Here is an 18,101-nt window from a genome sequence, read left to right as displayed (position 1 = left end):
ACAGCGGTAGATCCCTGCATCATCTTGTTGTGTGTTAAAAATGGTCAACTCTGTAGGACTGATTGGCTCAATGTTCATTCTGTCAGAGGTGAAATTGCTCACAGTCTTATCCTCAAACCAACTATGAGCAAAGATTATAAAGTCGTCTTTGTTCCAGGTGATTTGTTTTGAATTCACCTCAGATTTGTTGCATTTGAGAATAACAGGATCTCCCATGGACACCTCCACTTTGTCTCTGTAGCTGATTGGATTCAACTCTAATGTGGAAGAAAATAACCAATGTGAATGGAAACAAAACATTTGTATTTTCACGCATTATAAATGAGTGAATCACACACGCACATGCACACACACACACACACACACACACACACACACACACACACACACACACACACACACACACACACACACACACACACACACACACACACACACACACACACACACCTTCACTGTACCTGCAAAGCGGCTGATCATTAGGATGACCATGACCTGCAGGTGCCTGGCGAGTAGAGCTGACTTGACTCGGCTGAACATGGCTGTCATGAGACAGAGACAGAGACAGAGACAGAGACAGAGAGAGAGAGAGGAGACATACAGAGTGGTGCTTCACTGCCACTGTCTTCATGGGTGATTTTGAGGAAGTTGTCATGGTGTTATACTCTAGCTAAGATCAAAGCTAAGCTGGGTTCTTTAGAAGGATATTAATAGAAATTAAGAACATCATTAAATTGTTGAATGTGGTTGGGGAAATTGAGTCAGGGTGAAAATAAGTGATGGAACAGGGTGTGTATAGGCCCACTGACCCACATCCGGCCCTCTCTCTCTTCAACTCTTTCCTGTCTCTCTCTACCGCATTACTCCTTCAAGCAAATGTTCTCAAATATCTTCTTCAACATGTTCAGTTACCCTGCAGATGAAATCAGGGACTTTCTGCATAAGAAATATGTCTAGCTCTAGGTTGATGAATAACTGAATAAAAACAAATTAAGAAATCTGAGCGTAAATTGCACTTAGTTTACAAGCATGCATTCACAACGGATGGTACATGCACATGAATGTGCATGCATGCAATGCTCGCACGCACCCACCCATACCACCCACTCACTCACCCACACACACACACACACACACACACACACACACACACACACACACACACACACACACACACACACACACACACACACACACACACACACACACACACCTACACACATACACACTAAGCAGCACATACTAGTTCTTGCCAGTCTGACCACACTCATTTCCTTTGTCTCTATCTGCAAAAGCATCTGACAAAAAGGTGTGAGAACAGGAAACTCACACTTTGTTTGTTGAAGAAGTTCGAGGCAAACAGACAACAGATAAATTGCAAACAGGTTTCAAATTGTTTCATTCATCACGATGGATCACAAATTGTGGTGTGTCTCTATACTCAGAAAAGAAAACGTAAAAGCCTAGAATAGACTTCACAAGTGTCAGTTAATCACAATATCTGCCACCAGAACTGTGAGGCAGTTAGGAAGGAGAGAGACAGGCTTACACAGCAGCTGTTTTAATGGCTATCTGTTCAAGACGTATGCTATGCAGGCCATGCACTGTCTGTCCCCTTCAACAAGAGTTGATCATGGGGACAGGGAGACAGAGGTGAAGTCAGGTGGAGTCAGTAAAAGAGTCCAAGCTGAGTAGAGCAGTGCATGATGGTGAGGTGGATAATCTCCCTTGCACCAGCAGGGGCTACTGTATAGTCCTTTTTTGAATTCCTGACTCCTGAGAGTCCTGACTCCAATAGAAAAGCAGTGTAGGTGTAGGCAGCACATCGTTAACCTGACACTGCCAGATGGGTGGTTTTGTTTTCACATCTGATCAAGATCTCGCGAGAGAATCCAGTTGGCTTGCAAGGTTAGCACATCGTCTCTGATGGGTGAAAACCTACGAAGTCCAATTTGGAGGGACATAAATAACCAACCCTGAAATAACTAGCTAACTTTTTCTTTATAAACTCGCAAATGCAGACATCAAACTATGAATATGAGTGTTGTGTGTGTGTGTGTGTGTGTGTGTGTGTGTGTGTGTGTGCGTGCGCGTGCGTGCGTGCGTGCGTGTCTGTGTGTGTGTGTGTGTGTGTGTGTGTGTGTGTGTGTGTGTGTGAATCAGTGCTTTGTATATTGCATTATGTCTGATGTATAACTCTAAGCTATAGATGCCCTTGTTCATGGTCATACCCCCTCCCTACTGTACCTTGCTGTGTGTGTGTGTGTGTGTGTGTGTGTGTGTGTGTGTGTGTGTGTGTGTGTGTGTGTGTGTGTGTGTGTGTGTGTGTGTGTGTGTGTGTGTGTGTGTGTGTGTGTGTGTGCGCGCGCGTGCGCCCGCTAATGTTGCACACAGGAGTTGTTTCGTCCGAATGCCAGGTAAATGAATGAGTGTCTTCAGTGATGGCAGCCAGCAGGCGCCCTTGGCCATATTCAGCAGAGACTGAGTGAGAAGAGGCCCAGCTAACAAGCAAGGGAACAGAACACTGCTTTTCACCCAACCTGAAATGTTTATTTCTACCAAACTGAATCTCCTCATATCAACCCAATGCCCATCAAAGAAACAAAACTCTCTCTGTTTTAATGCTGTGAGGATTGGCTGCCCTTTCAAGCATATTATCTGTTCAGATTAGAACAGATATGCAAATGTGTGGATGGATTCGCTTGCACCCATCCCCCCTTCTTGCTATGATTTTTGCGGCTGTGAAATTAGGCACAAAATGTGAAACCGGGTCCTTAAGCATCATCCTATTATCAGCTCCAGCAAGGCCCTCTTAAAAACACAAACACACACATGCACACCAGACCAAACACACACATACACACATGCACACTCGCTCATGCCCACACACTGTACACACATCTCTGGTCAGGCTCCTGGAGGCCCTGAAGTGCACACACACACACACACACACACACACACACACACACACACACACACACACACACACACACACACACACACACACACACACACACACACACACACACACACACACACACACACACACAGGCTGCCTCAGCCAGCCTCCTCACTCTGTCATCAGACTCTCACACTTCTTATGCAGGCCTTAAGACACTGAGATGAAACAGAACCTTGATGAAAGAAAACAACAGGATCAAATGAAGCGTGTGTGTGTGTGTGTGTGTGTGTGTGTGTGTGTGTGTGTGTGTTACTGTGTGTGTGTGTGTGTGTGTGTGTGTGTGTGTGTGTGTGCATGTGTGTGTGTGTGTGTGTGTGTGTGTGTGTGTGTTTGTGCCTGTGTGTGTGTTTGTGTCTGTGACATCTGTGCGTCTGTGTGTTTGTGTGTGTGTGTGTTCGCATCTGTACATCTGTGTGTGTTTGTGTTTGCGTCTGTACATCTGTGTGTGTTTGTGTTTGCGCCTGTACGTCTGTGTGTGTTTGTGTCTGTGTGTCTGTGTGTTTGCGTCTGTACGTCTGTGTGCGTTTGTGTTTGTGTCTGTGTGTGTTTGCGTCTGTGCGTCTGTGTGTTTGTGTCTGTGTGTCAGTGTTTGTGTGTTTCTCTGTGTGTTTCTGTGAGATGGTGGCTAGTCGTTGACCCTTTCAGGCAGTGATGGATGCTTGTGAATATGTGAGATGGCTGTTGGAGAGCCTCTGGCAGAACACAGAAAGACATCAGGCCAGATAATCCCACCACTCTCCATCCTGAATACTGCATGATTTGGTCCTACTACTTACACAGCGCTTGAATTCTAATCAATATATAGCAGCAGGAACCTACATATACGTGTTTTGACACTGATAGCTTGTGAGAATGAATGTGTATTCTTATAGGACAAAGCAGCAAGGCTGATACACACCAAGGTCTAGAAGAGATGCTCTTTGTCTGATAACGTATTCAGCTATGTGCAGAACATGGTGACAACAGATTTGTTGTAAATGTGTGTCTGTCTTTTTGAGTTGTGTGTCTTTACATGCAAAGAAAAAGAAGAAATGTAAACAGGTGGCCAGAATAGTCTCTTTCAGCTGTTGTGGACAAGGAGGGGACGCTATGACATCACATGTCAATCAAGCAGCTCCTGGACATGTCCTGATTCCATCTTTATTGCTTGTGGTCTTTTTTTATATATTTATTTATTTTTGGATGTGGACATAGATGAATGATGAATGATAAAAAGTGGTTATGAACTGCAGCAGTGAAGAGGGGGTTGTTGACGGGTTTTGGTCTGTGGAACAGGGACGTCTACTGTATGCGTTTGCCACTATTTTAACAATGAACTGTCCTATGTGGTGTAAATTCCCTGAAGTTTTCACCAACTTTCAAAACCAAGTAATTGTATACACTGTTGTTGAAGTGTTTAACGGTTGAGGCTTTCATTGTTGCTTGTTGTCCCATCATGGGACTCAAATCTAATCTGTGCTATTGAGTCCTTCCTTGCCCCCCAGCCCCTCCCCTTCCCCTCTTTCGCACAGCTTCCTGCATACCAGTGCAGCAGTGAAGCAAACAAAGGTCATTGAACAAGTATACAAGTTAATTTGGAAATAGAAAGTAACAGAAAGCAAATATGACGAATGCTGATATGCATGAGGCTGTTTGAAAACGCAATGTTGGAAAAATGTGAGGGGGGGGATGAGGGGGGGGGGCAGAATATAGCAAATTATAAAATAAATTATCAAGACAATTGCTAATATGCATGAGGCCATTAACCACAAGTAAAACAAATTAAAACAGCTATATTGTTTGATGATGCTTGTTATCGTGTGCATTTGGGTTGTCTTTGTACTGTACTTTGGTGGAATAGTAATGCAGGCAGAATGAGAATCACTCTTAGTCACGCACACACGCACACACACACACACACACATGCACGCACACACACACACGTGTGCGCACATAGCCTAGCCCTAGGTCATACATGGGCAACATACGGCCCGCGGGCGCCCCCTGTGTGGCCCGCGATGGAATTGCAAAAAAAAAAAAAAAAAATTTTTTACAGTGCACTTGAACGCAACATGCAATATACCTGCTGAATAAGTGTCCAAATGTTCATGTCATTCTGGGCAATACTCTCCTGTTATAGCATTTCAGTCTGGAATATGGAATATCTTTCAATAATATTTATGACTAAAAGGCTAAAAGTAATCTCATGTGTAAGAAATGACTGTTCTACATTGTAGAAATTTAAATAATTAACTTGTTGGTTTTGGATTTATTTAGCTTCAAGAGTGCATTTTTGTTCTTGTGTGACCCTCAACACAGGCTTTGAGAATCCCGGGACACTCACTGATACTTATGCTTAAATTAACCCACTCATATTCTGGTTTATTTCAAGAAAAACATTTCGGCTAGTGGAAATTCTAATTGGCTGGTAACTTTAAAATCTAGCAGCCATATTAGCAGGTGGTGAAAAAAGTTAATTTCAAGCCCTGCAGGGAGAGCAGGTGGTGACATAGGAGTGAGTGAGGAAAAGGATCAAATATTGGTGGTTAAGACTGAATAATGACATCACAATTGTTAATTTAAAATTAGTTATTCCTCTAAACCTGGCTTCAAATGCCCCAAATTTTTCACGCTGGCGCCGTTCAGCCCTCAGCAAAATCTGGTAGCGAGGATTTTTTTTTGTGGCCTTCTCCATCATCAAAGTTGTCCATCCATGGGTTACGGCATGACAATATTTGTTCGGCCCCCGGCAACAATCTGGGTTTCTCATGTGGCCCCCCATGAAAAATAGTTGCCCACCCCTGGCCTAGGTAAACCCAGCCCCCACGTGACCTGCTCTCACAGTTCCCAGTCACTAGCTTGTGACTGTAAGCAGTCACAAGCTAGTGCGCACACACACACACGCACACACACACACACACACACACACACACACACACACACACACACACACACACACACACACACACACACACACGCACACACACACACAAACAAAGAGCCTTGAGGGACAGTCACAGCATCTATTTAAACAGGTAGATTCCCTCAGAGGGAATACATTCATAATTGATGCCTTCCAGTGGGAGAAATACATTCATCCTCTCATTTCTATTCAGAATTCAGTGTGCAGTGGTGTTCAGTGTCTGAGGGAGGCAGTGAAGATTGCCCTTCCTATAGTCACTATATATTACTCTCAGGCTCAGCTGCAGCACAAACACACCGGTGGAGATCTCGTAAGTTCATGGCCGACCCCTCCCACCCATGGCCGTAACTAGCTATGAGGACGGGGAGGTCCGGACCTCCCCTAATATTTCAGAAAAAAAAAAAAAAAAAAAAAAAAAATTATAAAACAATCTGCATGGAAAAGCATGAAAAACACGGGATCGCTTTTATTTTGAAACGAAAGTCAGGTCAGGCAGGAAGTCATCTGACGCCGCGTCCGCGGTAACTTGATTCCGAGAGAGCAGCAGCATGGTGGTGAGTGATGACTGTCTGTCTGCCTGGCGAGATAATTGAAGGTGAGCGAGCTGCGAGACAGTGAGTGAGTGAACGACAGACAGTGAGTGACACTGACAGATTTTTTAGCAACAACCAAGAAAGTAAGTGTCTAGTCTGTCTCATAAGTAATGTTACCTGTGTGACACGTTGGGATGCTACTGGATAATCATGCATGATGCCAATTGCCAAGCTCCCGAAGTCAGGTATGCAGGTGGCTATATGCATGGTTTCAGTTTCATGACCCAATAAGTAACAAAAAGAGGTGGTGTAAAGTTAAAAACAACATAATATATTTTATTTTATTTTTCAATCGTTCCTATCAGGAATAAATAAATGTCCCTCTGTATGTTTTTTTTATTATCGATGATGACTTTGTGTGTTGTGTACGGCTTGGGTTGTGTACCTGTGTTTGTAGGTGTCATTTTGATATGAATTTGGCTAAAACAGTTTGTGTTTGTTAGTTACAATTATGTTGACAGGAGAGCTGAGCAGGTGGTGACATGAAAGAAAATATACTGAATAATGACATCACAACAGTATAATCCTAATGTTGATTTAAAATGATATATTACTCTAAATATGGCTAAAAAAGGGGAAAAAAAACCCTAAATTTTTTTTCGGCGGCGCCCTTGCGGGCGCCACCGAGTCCGCCTCCCCTTGCTGGACCTCCCCTATTTCGGAACTCTGGTTACGGCCCTGCTCCCACCCTGGCCACAAACTCTTCAAGTCACTCCCCCACGGCAAGAGACTGAGGTCTGCCAAGACCAGAGCCACTCGCCACAAGAACAGCTTCTTCCCAACTGCCATCAGCCTCACCAACAAGGCCTGGAAACCTCGCAAGCTCCTCCTGAACTCAGCTGACCCCCTGTTAAGATCTTTGTTGTGGTGGACAACAAAGATCTTGTACCAATGTATATGGGAAACATTGCATGCACAGACAGGGAGCTTCTTTTCTTTTTTCTGGGGACCCACTTTAAAAAAAATGATAAAATGTAGAAAGAGGAAAAAGAACGCTCATTGGAGATGAGATGGGGTACTTGTCCATAAAAAATAATAGGCAGTGGGCCCTACTAAAAGATCCAGGGCACCAGCCATTTCGAAGATATAGCCTACGTTTGTTAAATCACAACTTTGCTTTATGCATGTGTTAGGCATATTGAAAACATAATACACATGTTCAATAGGCTACTTGATATGCATTTAGTTGGAGTTAACGCGCAATGTAATTGTTTTTATTTCTCATCAGTAAAACAATGTAGCCTACACATTTTAAATGGAAGACTGGAAGAAACTGCAAATTTATTTGGTGACCCAAATAAAATCTCCTGCATGCGACCCATCTGTGGGTCCTGATCCAGTCTTTGGGAAACAATGGATTAGATAGCTTTGTTGGATGGTCTGGTTGGATGTCAAAGCTAAATGGCCGTGAGCGAGCCAACTGTGTTTAACGTTTGTTATGGGAGTAAACAGCCCACGCTGTTAGTTTCGTTATGTGGAAGTCTAAATGCCCAGCACTTCCTCTCACACCTCTCCAGTAGATGGAGGTGAGAAAGGCGGTTAGGCTATGTGTTTACACAGAATTTTAACACATTTTGACATTTGACTTGACTTAACCAACAACCTTCTGGCCGCAAGCTTGCTTCTAACCTTTAGGCCACCACTGCTTTGAGATCCTTATAGAGAAGCAAAGGTGCCATATTTGTTAAAGGTACGGCTGTTAATGATTAATCGACAATCGATTAATCGCCAAAGAATTTTATCAATCAAACTATATGTTAACCGATTGATCGACAATGTAGGCTATGTGCTATTTTCTAATTTTTATATTTTCTTTGCTGAAATGATTTAACACCACAAGGCTGAAATTAACTGACAATGACAATGATCAGAAGAACAAGAAGAAGATATGATCAAACTGTCACAGTAATCAAGAGTGAAGTGAAGCAAGTGAAGCAAAGATAAATCACATTGTGGTGTATTCTGTAGGGGCCGAATTTGCCCTTGTTTAATTTAGGGGAGATAATGCCCACAGCCCACATCTATGATAGCTAATAGGGCTAAATGAAAGAGTGGATGAAGTGTTAGCAGTGGTGGAGGCTAGCATTTTTCCAGGATATAAAGGGATGCCCGGGTGGGGGGGGGGGGATCCAGACCATATGGTCCAGACGTTTTCATTGGCCACGTCAGTAAGGAAGGGAGAGGAGGGGTGGGATGGGCTGGGGGGAGAAACTGACGAGCACAAATTCCTCAGCGCGCCTCAGATTTCCTGAAATCCCGGACCTGAAGCAGCCAGCTCTTCCCAACATGGTAACGGTCATTCTAATCTCTTCTCAGATAAAACAAGAGGTCCCACACGCTTTTCTTAGCCGTATAAGGAATCCCTCGGTCATGTTTTGAACTTCTATCATGTTGTTCTTCGCGCGCCGCTAACCCTGACTTGCTCTCCTTTTCCTGTGCCCAGATGTTCCCAAGTGTCGCCGTGCTCCTGGTGCTGGCCCTAGCGCTCTGTAACGCGCAGGTAAGTTTGCTTCACAAAAGCTTTATGTATTATTCCGCCTTCAAACTCATTGTTCAAAGCCTTTAAAACGCGTAATGAATGTTTATGTCCGTATGAAACACTCCATGGTCGAGTGGTGATCGCTCCGTACGGAACTGAGTCTGGTGGAGGAATGCAACGGCAGCTTTGTTTCAAAAGCTAGACTATAACACATCTGGAGAAGTCGGAGTCTGTCTACTGCTGTTCTGTTCTGTTTTCCACTGTTTTTCAAGGTTATGTTGAGCCAATATGGTCTTTATCTTCAAACAATTATGACATTATCCCAGGTTTTATTGTGGAGACAATTAACAATTAGTTCAATTAAACTGCCTCTCTGGGGACCGTTTGTTTTAATGGGCGCATCATTATCATTCCTTAATGTACCAAATCACTCACTATAAGGCACAATGTGGTACTCGTGGGCTGTTTTGTTCTCTTTGAAATGGAACAAACATTCATTCACAATGTGCATTCTGCTAGACCACACACACACACACGCACGCACGCACGCACGCACGCACACACACACACACACACACACACACACACACACACACACACACACACACACACACACACACACACACACACACACACACACACACCTCTTCATAAAAGTGGAGTTAACAGCCAGGGAAGGCTGCAGTAAGCGGACACACAGGAGTGACAGACAGCTGTGAAAGCCAAAGACAGGGGAGGGAGGGGATTGTTTGTGTAGTAGCCTATAACGCACTGGGTATAGATTAGCATAATTAGCATGCCGGGGGTTCGATTCCCTCCACATGAATGCTCTCACGGTGGTACTGTCAGATGCTTTGGAATAAAGGCCTCCACCAAACGGCAGCTGCTTTAATAGCATACAAGGGCAGTGTTTGGGTGGTCAGTCCAAGTGTGTGTGTTTGTCTGTATACGAGGGGGGGGGGGGTGAATGCACTCAAGGGTTGTGAGAACACTCTCACACACTGTGGTGCTAAGTAGTGTAACCGCTGTGTAAACATAGCAGGGCTAAATGTGATGTTAGATTAGCTAGCTGATAGCGCAGGGGGATGACCACCTCGTGACACCAGCAAAATAACGTTTCAGGACTGACTTTGTAGAATGATGACCATGGTGACAGTTATAAAGGGCCATTGTGTGCGTTGTTGTCCAGCTAAGGAATGGAAACACATGCATGGACAGGCCCCCTCGCACACACCAGCTGGTGGCTTTTAAGGGCCTTAGCTCACCGGAGGCAGCTGGTGAACACCTGGTTTTGTGTCGACTCCTGTGATGACCTGCACAACAGTTCAGGGAGCAACTGAGGGAATAAACAGGGGACCAAGGCCCTAGATTTAGCTCTTCAGACTATATAGCTTCAGTCAGGGCATCAATTTTTCAAACCCTTGCGAGAAATGTGAAAGACAAGATAAAACGACTGTCTGCCGGCCGCACTATCTTGATGGCTTCAGTCAGATGGCACATTAGTGTCTCTCATCAAATGACTCCTCCCTTCTCCCGACCTAAGTCCCGCCCTTTTCTGCTGGAAAATGTCTCATTGTGTGCATTTTTATTGGATCCGTGACCTCTCAGCTGTGAGGTATGTGTTGGTGAAAACACAGCGGAGTCTGTTGAGTGTACGCCATGAGGTCAATGAGAGGCATCTATTCTCCAAAGGTAATTACCCTGATAATGTATGGCCTGTTGTCTGGCCGTGGGAAGGCCCTGAACTGGCATACATACCACGTGTGCTGTTCAGGAGGTCAGCGCGTCGGAGCAGGAATGGATCTGATGAGCAGACGTGTGGGTTATGCCGAGGTGATGGGAGAATAATACACTGGCAAATATATGCATGGAATAGCTGGAGAGATGTATGAAAATGGTGGTCTGGCTGTGTTTGAATTGAAGTTGTGCGTGTGGGTGCGTGCATGTTTTATATTTTTTGTTTGTTTTCTGGCATGAGCGTAGCTTATTCAATTGTGGACACTGGCTTGTGATTTATGATGAAGGAGAATGCCTGCGTGCTTCCTGAGGCGAGAAATTGCAGTGTTTTGGAGATAAGCGACTGCCGGCTGGGAGATAGTGGGGTCGAGAGATGCAGGAAAAACACTCTGTGGAGGCTGAGAGAGATATGCATCTGGTGAAGAATATATAAGATGTTGATGTTTAACTTCAACTGTGTGAGCTTGATATGCAAAGGCGGGCGAGATATGCGCATTGTGTGAAAGTCACAATGTGCAGGTAGCAGGTGACATTCCCAACAGGGGGGGCTGCCTCCTTCCCGAGCCCCCTGTAGCAGTGGGGCAGCGAGCAGCACCACACTGTGTTGATGCCTGGATGTGTAGCAGTGGGGCTGACACACACACTGATAGAGCAGCACCACCCTGTGTTGATGCCTGTTCTGTCTCATTCAAAGGTGGGCTAAAAATATCCACCCAGGTGGAGTGAGCATGAGCATGAGGGACGCTGTGTCCTCTGTCTGTATCCACCATCCAGTCATGGACCCTGCACAGGGACCGGGAGGGGTGGGGAGGGAGGGAGGGAGGGGGAGCAGATAAAGTGATGTAAAGCTGCAGATGGGTGATGAAGCCAGAGTCATGCAATTAGAAGTGTGTGTGTGTGTGTGTGTGTGTGGGGGGGGGGGGGGGGGGGGTTGAGGTAAGACTTGGCTGTGTGGTGTTGTGGACTGAGGGGGTAGAGAGGAAGAGAAGGGGGGCTGCTCTGTGTTTGATGTCCCAATAGTGTGTTCGCTTCACTCTTGGCTGGCCTTAAAAGGAGTCATATCATATTCATATCATTACCGGCACTCTGCAGTTTGCACTCAAAGCCACAACGCACACACACACACACGTACACACATTAACACACGCACACGAATGCGCGTGCGCTCACACACACACGTCATACACCTATTTTACACACACACACACACACACACACACGCACGCACGCGCGCGTGCACAAATGACAAACAAACATGTTAATCTACTTGTATCAAAGGGTTTGTGACTCAGAGTTAATGAATATGTAACATAATAGTCTTTTAAAGTAGGGGTTCTAAAAAGCTTTTTGTAGGCATCATCATTGCTCCACACTGTTTTCATCTCAGGAACTCTTATGAAAAGCAGGTGGCGTCTGAAGGCAAAAAGGTGAGGAGAAGGGTAGATATAATTTTGCGTTGTTTTCTTCTTTTCGACTCACAGCCAGAAGCAGTGAATCAGCCGGCGTCATTATTATACAATGATAATTACAAAAAAGTTTTAGTTTTGCAGTTCAAAGTGATCCACGTGTGTCACAGAGGCATCTCAGGAGCTACATGATGTTAGTCTGGATGTCTGAAGTGCCTGATGTGGCACTAACAGCCTTATTTCAAGTTCCCTGGTTTCCTGATGAGTGATGAGGCGACTCATGTACTGTCATTTTACATCAATTAGACATTTAGTCTAATTTCAGGTCAATGATATCTAAAATATTGATCTTTTTCCTAACATACTCTTCCTTATTCTGGCATGAACCAAATGGCTGCGGTTAATCAACATGGATACAAGTGATGCTGCCACACTGTCGTGAGAAAATGATCGACACAGTGTAGCCACTTCTTAACATGCAGTGGAACCCGCTCCTAGCCGGTTGGCCTGCATGTTAAACAACAATTAACCGGCCTACGCGCACTCCCGCGAGTCCGTATCATATTCATCTCGGTCGCCGGTGTAGGATCCGGATTAGCGCAAAAGCAGCTGCTGTTTAACTCTGGCAGCTCATGATCCTGATCATGTAGGCTAGCTGTTATCTGTCGTCAATCACCCACAGTGATTGACGACGGTCCGACCACTATTTTGACTGGGCGGCTTTATGTAGCCTAACAAAGCCGGAAGCGCTCATTTTTGGTACATTGCCACCCCTCGTGGTCCGAATGGACTCAGTTAACGGCATGTTTTTGAATGGAGTTTGGTTAGACTCACACGACACGACAACTACCGTATTTGCCTTGTAGGGAATAACGTGCATGCTCCCGCACCCCCCCCCGCCCACTGGCAGAGAGAATACTGACCATTTCCAGCTGTTTCTAAACAAAGACCCCTCATGTTTAAAACGGTAAAACCGGAAAATATCCTGCTCTGGCTAGCCAGAGATGATCCAGACTTCATGTTTAAAAGCCACTTATGGTGCATATTTGTTCTCAGGGTGAACGAAATCTCTCACAAACAGCCTCTCTGTTTCGAAAGATTCAGTCATGGAGCAAAGAGGAAGCAAATGTGTCAAATTAGAGTGACGATATAGCCATGGAACTTGATTTTGTCTGAGCTGATAAACACTGTGGTCACAGACTGCAGGCTCCAAGATGGCTGCACATGCTAGCTACATTGAGCAGGCAGAGGAGGTCCGTAAACATGTTCCAGCCTTTAGCCCCAATACTGGCCCCAAAGCAGGAGCGGAGACTGGGGCAAGGAATCTCCTCGCTCCCCTGGCCTGGGCGCGGGCCACACTCCCTCCCCGGCCCTGGACTAGTGCCCAGAACAGAGGAGGGGAGGGAGAGAGGGAGGGAGGGAGAGAGGGAGGGAGGGAGGGAGGGAGGGAGGGAGGGAGAAAACAGGGCAAAGTGGACAGAGAAAGAGAAGGCTTGGAGGAGAAGGAGGCGAGGTTATCGGGTCAAGAAGGAGAGAGACAAAGGTCTAGAGCTGCTGCTAAGTCCAACGAGATGACAACATCAAGGCTTTCTAGAAGAGAGTCATTGGATGGATGGATGGATGGCGAAAGAGCCATGTAACATGTAGAGGACACTGGAGGAGACAGATAGACCGGGTGGGACAGCAGCTCCTCTAGGGACTGATGTGTTTCAGCTGGTGGGGACAGGGGACAGTGCGACAGCAGGGTCCACAGGGGGAGAGGACGATGGGGGTGGAGCCGTGTTTTGTAGGACTTTATTTTCTCTGGATGACGTTTTAACTGCTAGCAGATGTGGCTCTGCCCAGGCCGTGACTTATTTCCTGCCTTTCTTAGTCTCTCTCTCTCTCTCTCTCTCTCTCTTCTCTCTCTCTCTCTCTCTCTCTGTATCTCTCTCTCTCTCTCTGTATCTCTCTCTCTCTCTCTCTCTCTCTCTCTCTCTCTCACTGTGTCTGTTTCCTATTCTCTCTCATTCTTTCCTTCATTCCTTGCTTGTTTGTTTCTGGCTTGCTGTCAGTCTTTCTCTCCTGATTCTCTCTGTCAGGGCAGGGTCTAATTTGCATTGCGGTTATTGAGTTTCAGCAGTTGAACACAGGGGCTTGTGAGTGTAGAATTAGAGGCTTCGGCTCGGAGTGACATCATCCCGTCCCGCTGAAGCATTCCTTTCACGGGGAATGAAAAAACATGGAGAAAAATAACAGGCGGATCGACGCAGACTACAGTCATTACCCAGGCTGCTTTGTTCCTGCAGGTTTAATCTCCCCTCTGACAGTGTTCCAGTTGTAGCCCGACCACCCGTAGAGTTTCTCCAAAGAGCTCATATCTTTAGAACTCATATCAGCCTCACTTTGGCCTCATTAAACCAAGGACACATGCCCCCTATTCTGCTATCATCTCCAATGCAATATGAATGCATGGAGTATGAAGCAGGCTCTTCTGATAGAGCACAGCAGAGTCTGTCATCATTCATCTCCCAACATCTCCCCACTGCCTGCTCAGCCGGGGCTTTACGTCTATAAGCTCCAGAGAGTGAAAAGTACAGAAGAACTGAGACTAACCTGATCTGATCTGTGTGAAGATACAGGGCCCTATCGTTGCATCGGCGCAGTTTCTAGGCCTAGCGGCAGGCGCAGATCAAAGCAGTGGGCGTGGAAAGGCGCACTTGATATCGTCGTGCTGGCGCTAGATGCAGCCCAAAGCATTACAACCACGCCTTTTAGGCGTAAAATTATGCACTGTCATGCTCATTGGATAAGTGCAATAAACGAATGGCACGCTTGCCTTTTTAGCTCCAATTCCACTGATCCCGCAAAACCAGACGAAACCCAAGCCTCTGATCCCCCCCCCCCCCCCCCACCTCCCTTCATCCCGTCTGTCTCCATATATCGGCTATTATTCCATATAACCAATCTAACTGCAGTTTAAATACTGCAAGCATGTAAATACGCTACACTATAGCAATATCAAAGTGAAAATAATGTTCTATGCATCAGCTAGAAAAATATAGCCTATTAGATTGGTGAAAGTTTGTCCAGAAAGATATCATTTTCTCTCGCCTGCTGCAGGAAGGATGATGCACATAAATATAGCCTACATTATGTCAAGTCATTGCATAAATGTGTTTTTATTGTAAAACTAAATGTGAAATAGGGCCAAGTTGTTGGAGGGACAACACAGTATAGCAGATGCCATTAGAAGCGCGTTCCGAAGCGCGTTCCGCTGTTACTTCTCTAAATCACGTTAACTCGACAAGGGGTATATATAGCCCCAGGAGGACATATATGTTTCACATAGGGTGGTGTTTTCATTTCGAGGTTTTATTTGGTCCAATATTGAAATGTTGACAATGGCAGGCTGTGTTACCATTACACATTAATTTAGAACTACCTTTTATATCTATTTTGGCTCATTTGGTAGCTATTTAGTAGCGAAATGGAGAAACACAATGCATGCTGGGAACTCAGAGAGAGAGAGAGAGAAGGGTGACAGAGAAGAGGCAGTGAAGGCAAAGAATAGGCCTGCTTTTCAAAAGCGCAAAGCGCTAAATGTACGCCAGGTCCCAAGATATGACTAGGCTGGTATTTAGCGCCGACACGCCCACTTTGGGACTGCGCCACGCCCATTCGGCCTAAAGCGCATTTGGCAGCCTAAAGCCTATTGCTATCTTGCCGAAACAGGCGCAAGGCACGTTTTTTTGCGGTTAAGGCCCGTAATAGCGCCGATGGCCTGTGGGAGAATAGAGCCCACAGATTCTGAAAGAACCGAGACTAACCTGATCTGTGTGAAGATACAGATTCTGAAAGGAAAAAATGTGCTAGAGGTTTGAGAATGGTGGCACTCGCATTATTAAAGGCTAACGTAAACATTTTCTTTAATGACTTGAAGGATCTGCCGCCAATGATCGTCATTCTCTATGAAGTTAGTCCCCTGTGCTTTGGAATGAGCTATCATAATATGCTATCACAAATCCCTCAAAGGAGGAGAAACTGGTTCACAGTTACTGTGCGTGGTTTTCTCGCTGTGCGCCCCACTTCTCTTCTTGCCCACTGTGGCCTGGTTAGGGCCGACACGACACTGCTGGGAAGAGAAGTGAGGGGGTCATTATGGGCAAAAGGAGACAGATGCTTGTTAGGTCAGAGCCCTCCCTGTCCCCCCTCTCTCCCTCCTGGCCTGAGTCCACGACGTCTCAGGGAGCTGGGCAGCGTTGGACAATCATAGAGGGGAGAGGGAGTCAGGAGAGACGATGAGGGGGAGAGCAGCCGGGCACCTCTCTGACCTACATACTGAGGAGAGTTTGGCTTAAGACAAACCCGGTCCAACCCCAGCTGAGGCACTACACAGCTAAGGAATGTTCCCCCCTACTTTCTCATTGTCCTCAGTCTCTCTCTCTCTCTCTCTCTCTCTCTCTCTCTCTCTCTGTCTCTCTGTGTCTTTCTCTCTCTCTCCTCATTGCTCTCACTGTAATTGGAAACATGCTTGTGAGGCACAGGGTTGCATTTCCGAGGGGGCGAGTGAGTGTGAAGTCTCCCTGCTGTGTGTTCATCTGTCGGCCCGAGTGTCTCTGTGGTGAGTCAGTGAAAGTACATCATGTTGAGGAGACGGCGTTGTCCTTGGTAACAAACAGAATGTTTAGTGATCCATTGTCATATAATGTTTCATGTTTGGCGGAGATATTAGAAGCTTCTGTAGATGGAGGCAGATTGATGCGTACAGGCCACAGTTGGCAGCTTTAATGGCGATGTTCAATTCGACTGCCTCATGTGCCAGGGCTGTGTTACCCGTTTCTCTAATGAGTCACTACGTCTGGGCTCAACTCATGATTGGGGGAATAGTTGCCAAATAAAATGGTGTGTGATGTGTTGAAGTGGAGCATTTTTATAGGTTTATATGAACATGGCAGTTAGTTACCCTTTATTTATTTATTTAAATACCGTACATTACTTTTACAATAAGTATGTTATTCCCTAGTAATAATAAGTATATTAATAGCAAACAAAAACAAAAAAACTGATTCCCCCATTTCGTTTTTTCAATTTAAAACCATTGAAAATGGGTTATACTTGAGTACCCTGACCTGGTCTATTTATTTTTAAACATTTTTAATACTAAATGAATGTTTAATACTAATGTTATGTTAAATTGTCTGTCTTAACCTGTTGGCACAGGAAAAGAAAATTTTAAAACATACAGAAATACCCATTGTAATAGGTGAGCACATCAATAAACTATGTGTCATATATTTATTTAGGTAGAAATTAAATTTTTGATGGCACAAGGGTTTTCTGGTCCAGCAGCATTAAATGTATGTTTAAAGTTAAATTGAATTTTGATTGACCTTTTGTAACCATTAGGGGGTGTGCCGATTAATCGTTTTTTAGATGCATCGCGATGACTCACGTGACGATTAAAATCGATTCACAATGTTCGATTATCGATTTGCAAAAAATTGCAAAAAATAAAATAAAAAATGTGTTTTTTTTTTTTTGCTTTATTTGCAAAAAATACGGTATTTCGCCCGGAAAGCAGTTGTAAAACGAGAGCAAAACCGAAGTACTGGAAACTGGAATCACTGAAGAAAGCATGCAGGGTGGCTGTAACATGTGATGCGTGGACTTCAGTCGCAACTGAAGATAATGGAGGTACATTTGTTTGTTTACTTTAATTAATGGATACTGACAAATATACCTTGCTTAAAAAAAATCCTGTTTGGTGAAAAAGATGCATCGAAAATCGTGATTAATCGTAATAATCGTAATAATCGTTTAATAATCGAATCGTAGCACCCTTAATCGTAATCGAATCGAATCGTGAGGTGCCTAATGCCTCCCACACACTAGAGGATAAAAGGCCCGATTTAATGCCCGATTCCCCTCGGGGGGGCGTGGCCCGATTCGAGGCTAGTCTCAACCGATTTTTTGTCGAAATAATTGTCAAGTGTCTGGTGTCAATAAATTATTGATTGAATTGGAGCCTGCCCGATCTCGA

General features: G+C 45.1%; 1 protein-coding gene across 1 annotated transcript in view; it reads left to right on the top strand.

Moving 5' to 3' along the window:
• Positions 1-8,678: 8,678 nt before the first annotated feature.
• fstl1b (follistatin-like 1b) overlaps positions 8,679-18,101 on the top strand; it is a 26,333-nt gene continuing 16,910 nt past the window's right edge. The window contains exons 1-2 of the mRNA XM_083639550.1: positions 8,679-8,746; positions 8,901-8,957. Of these exons, the coding sequence (XP_083495676.1) occupies positions 8,744-8,746; positions 8,901-8,957 (60 nt within the window). The 5' untranslated portion in view covers positions 8,679-8,743. The remainder of the gene's footprint in view (positions 8,747-8,900; positions 8,958-18,101) is intronic.

This window comes from Poromitra crassiceps (genome assembly GCF_964638095.1).
Source record: "Poromitra crassiceps genome assembly, chromosome: 6".
NCBI classification, from domain to species: domain Eukaryota; kingdom Metazoa; phylum Chordata; class Actinopteri; order Beryciformes; family Melamphaidae; genus Poromitra; species Poromitra crassiceps.
Note: the sequence above shows the minus strand (reverse complement) of the source record. Positions and strands in the feature narration are given on the sequence as shown.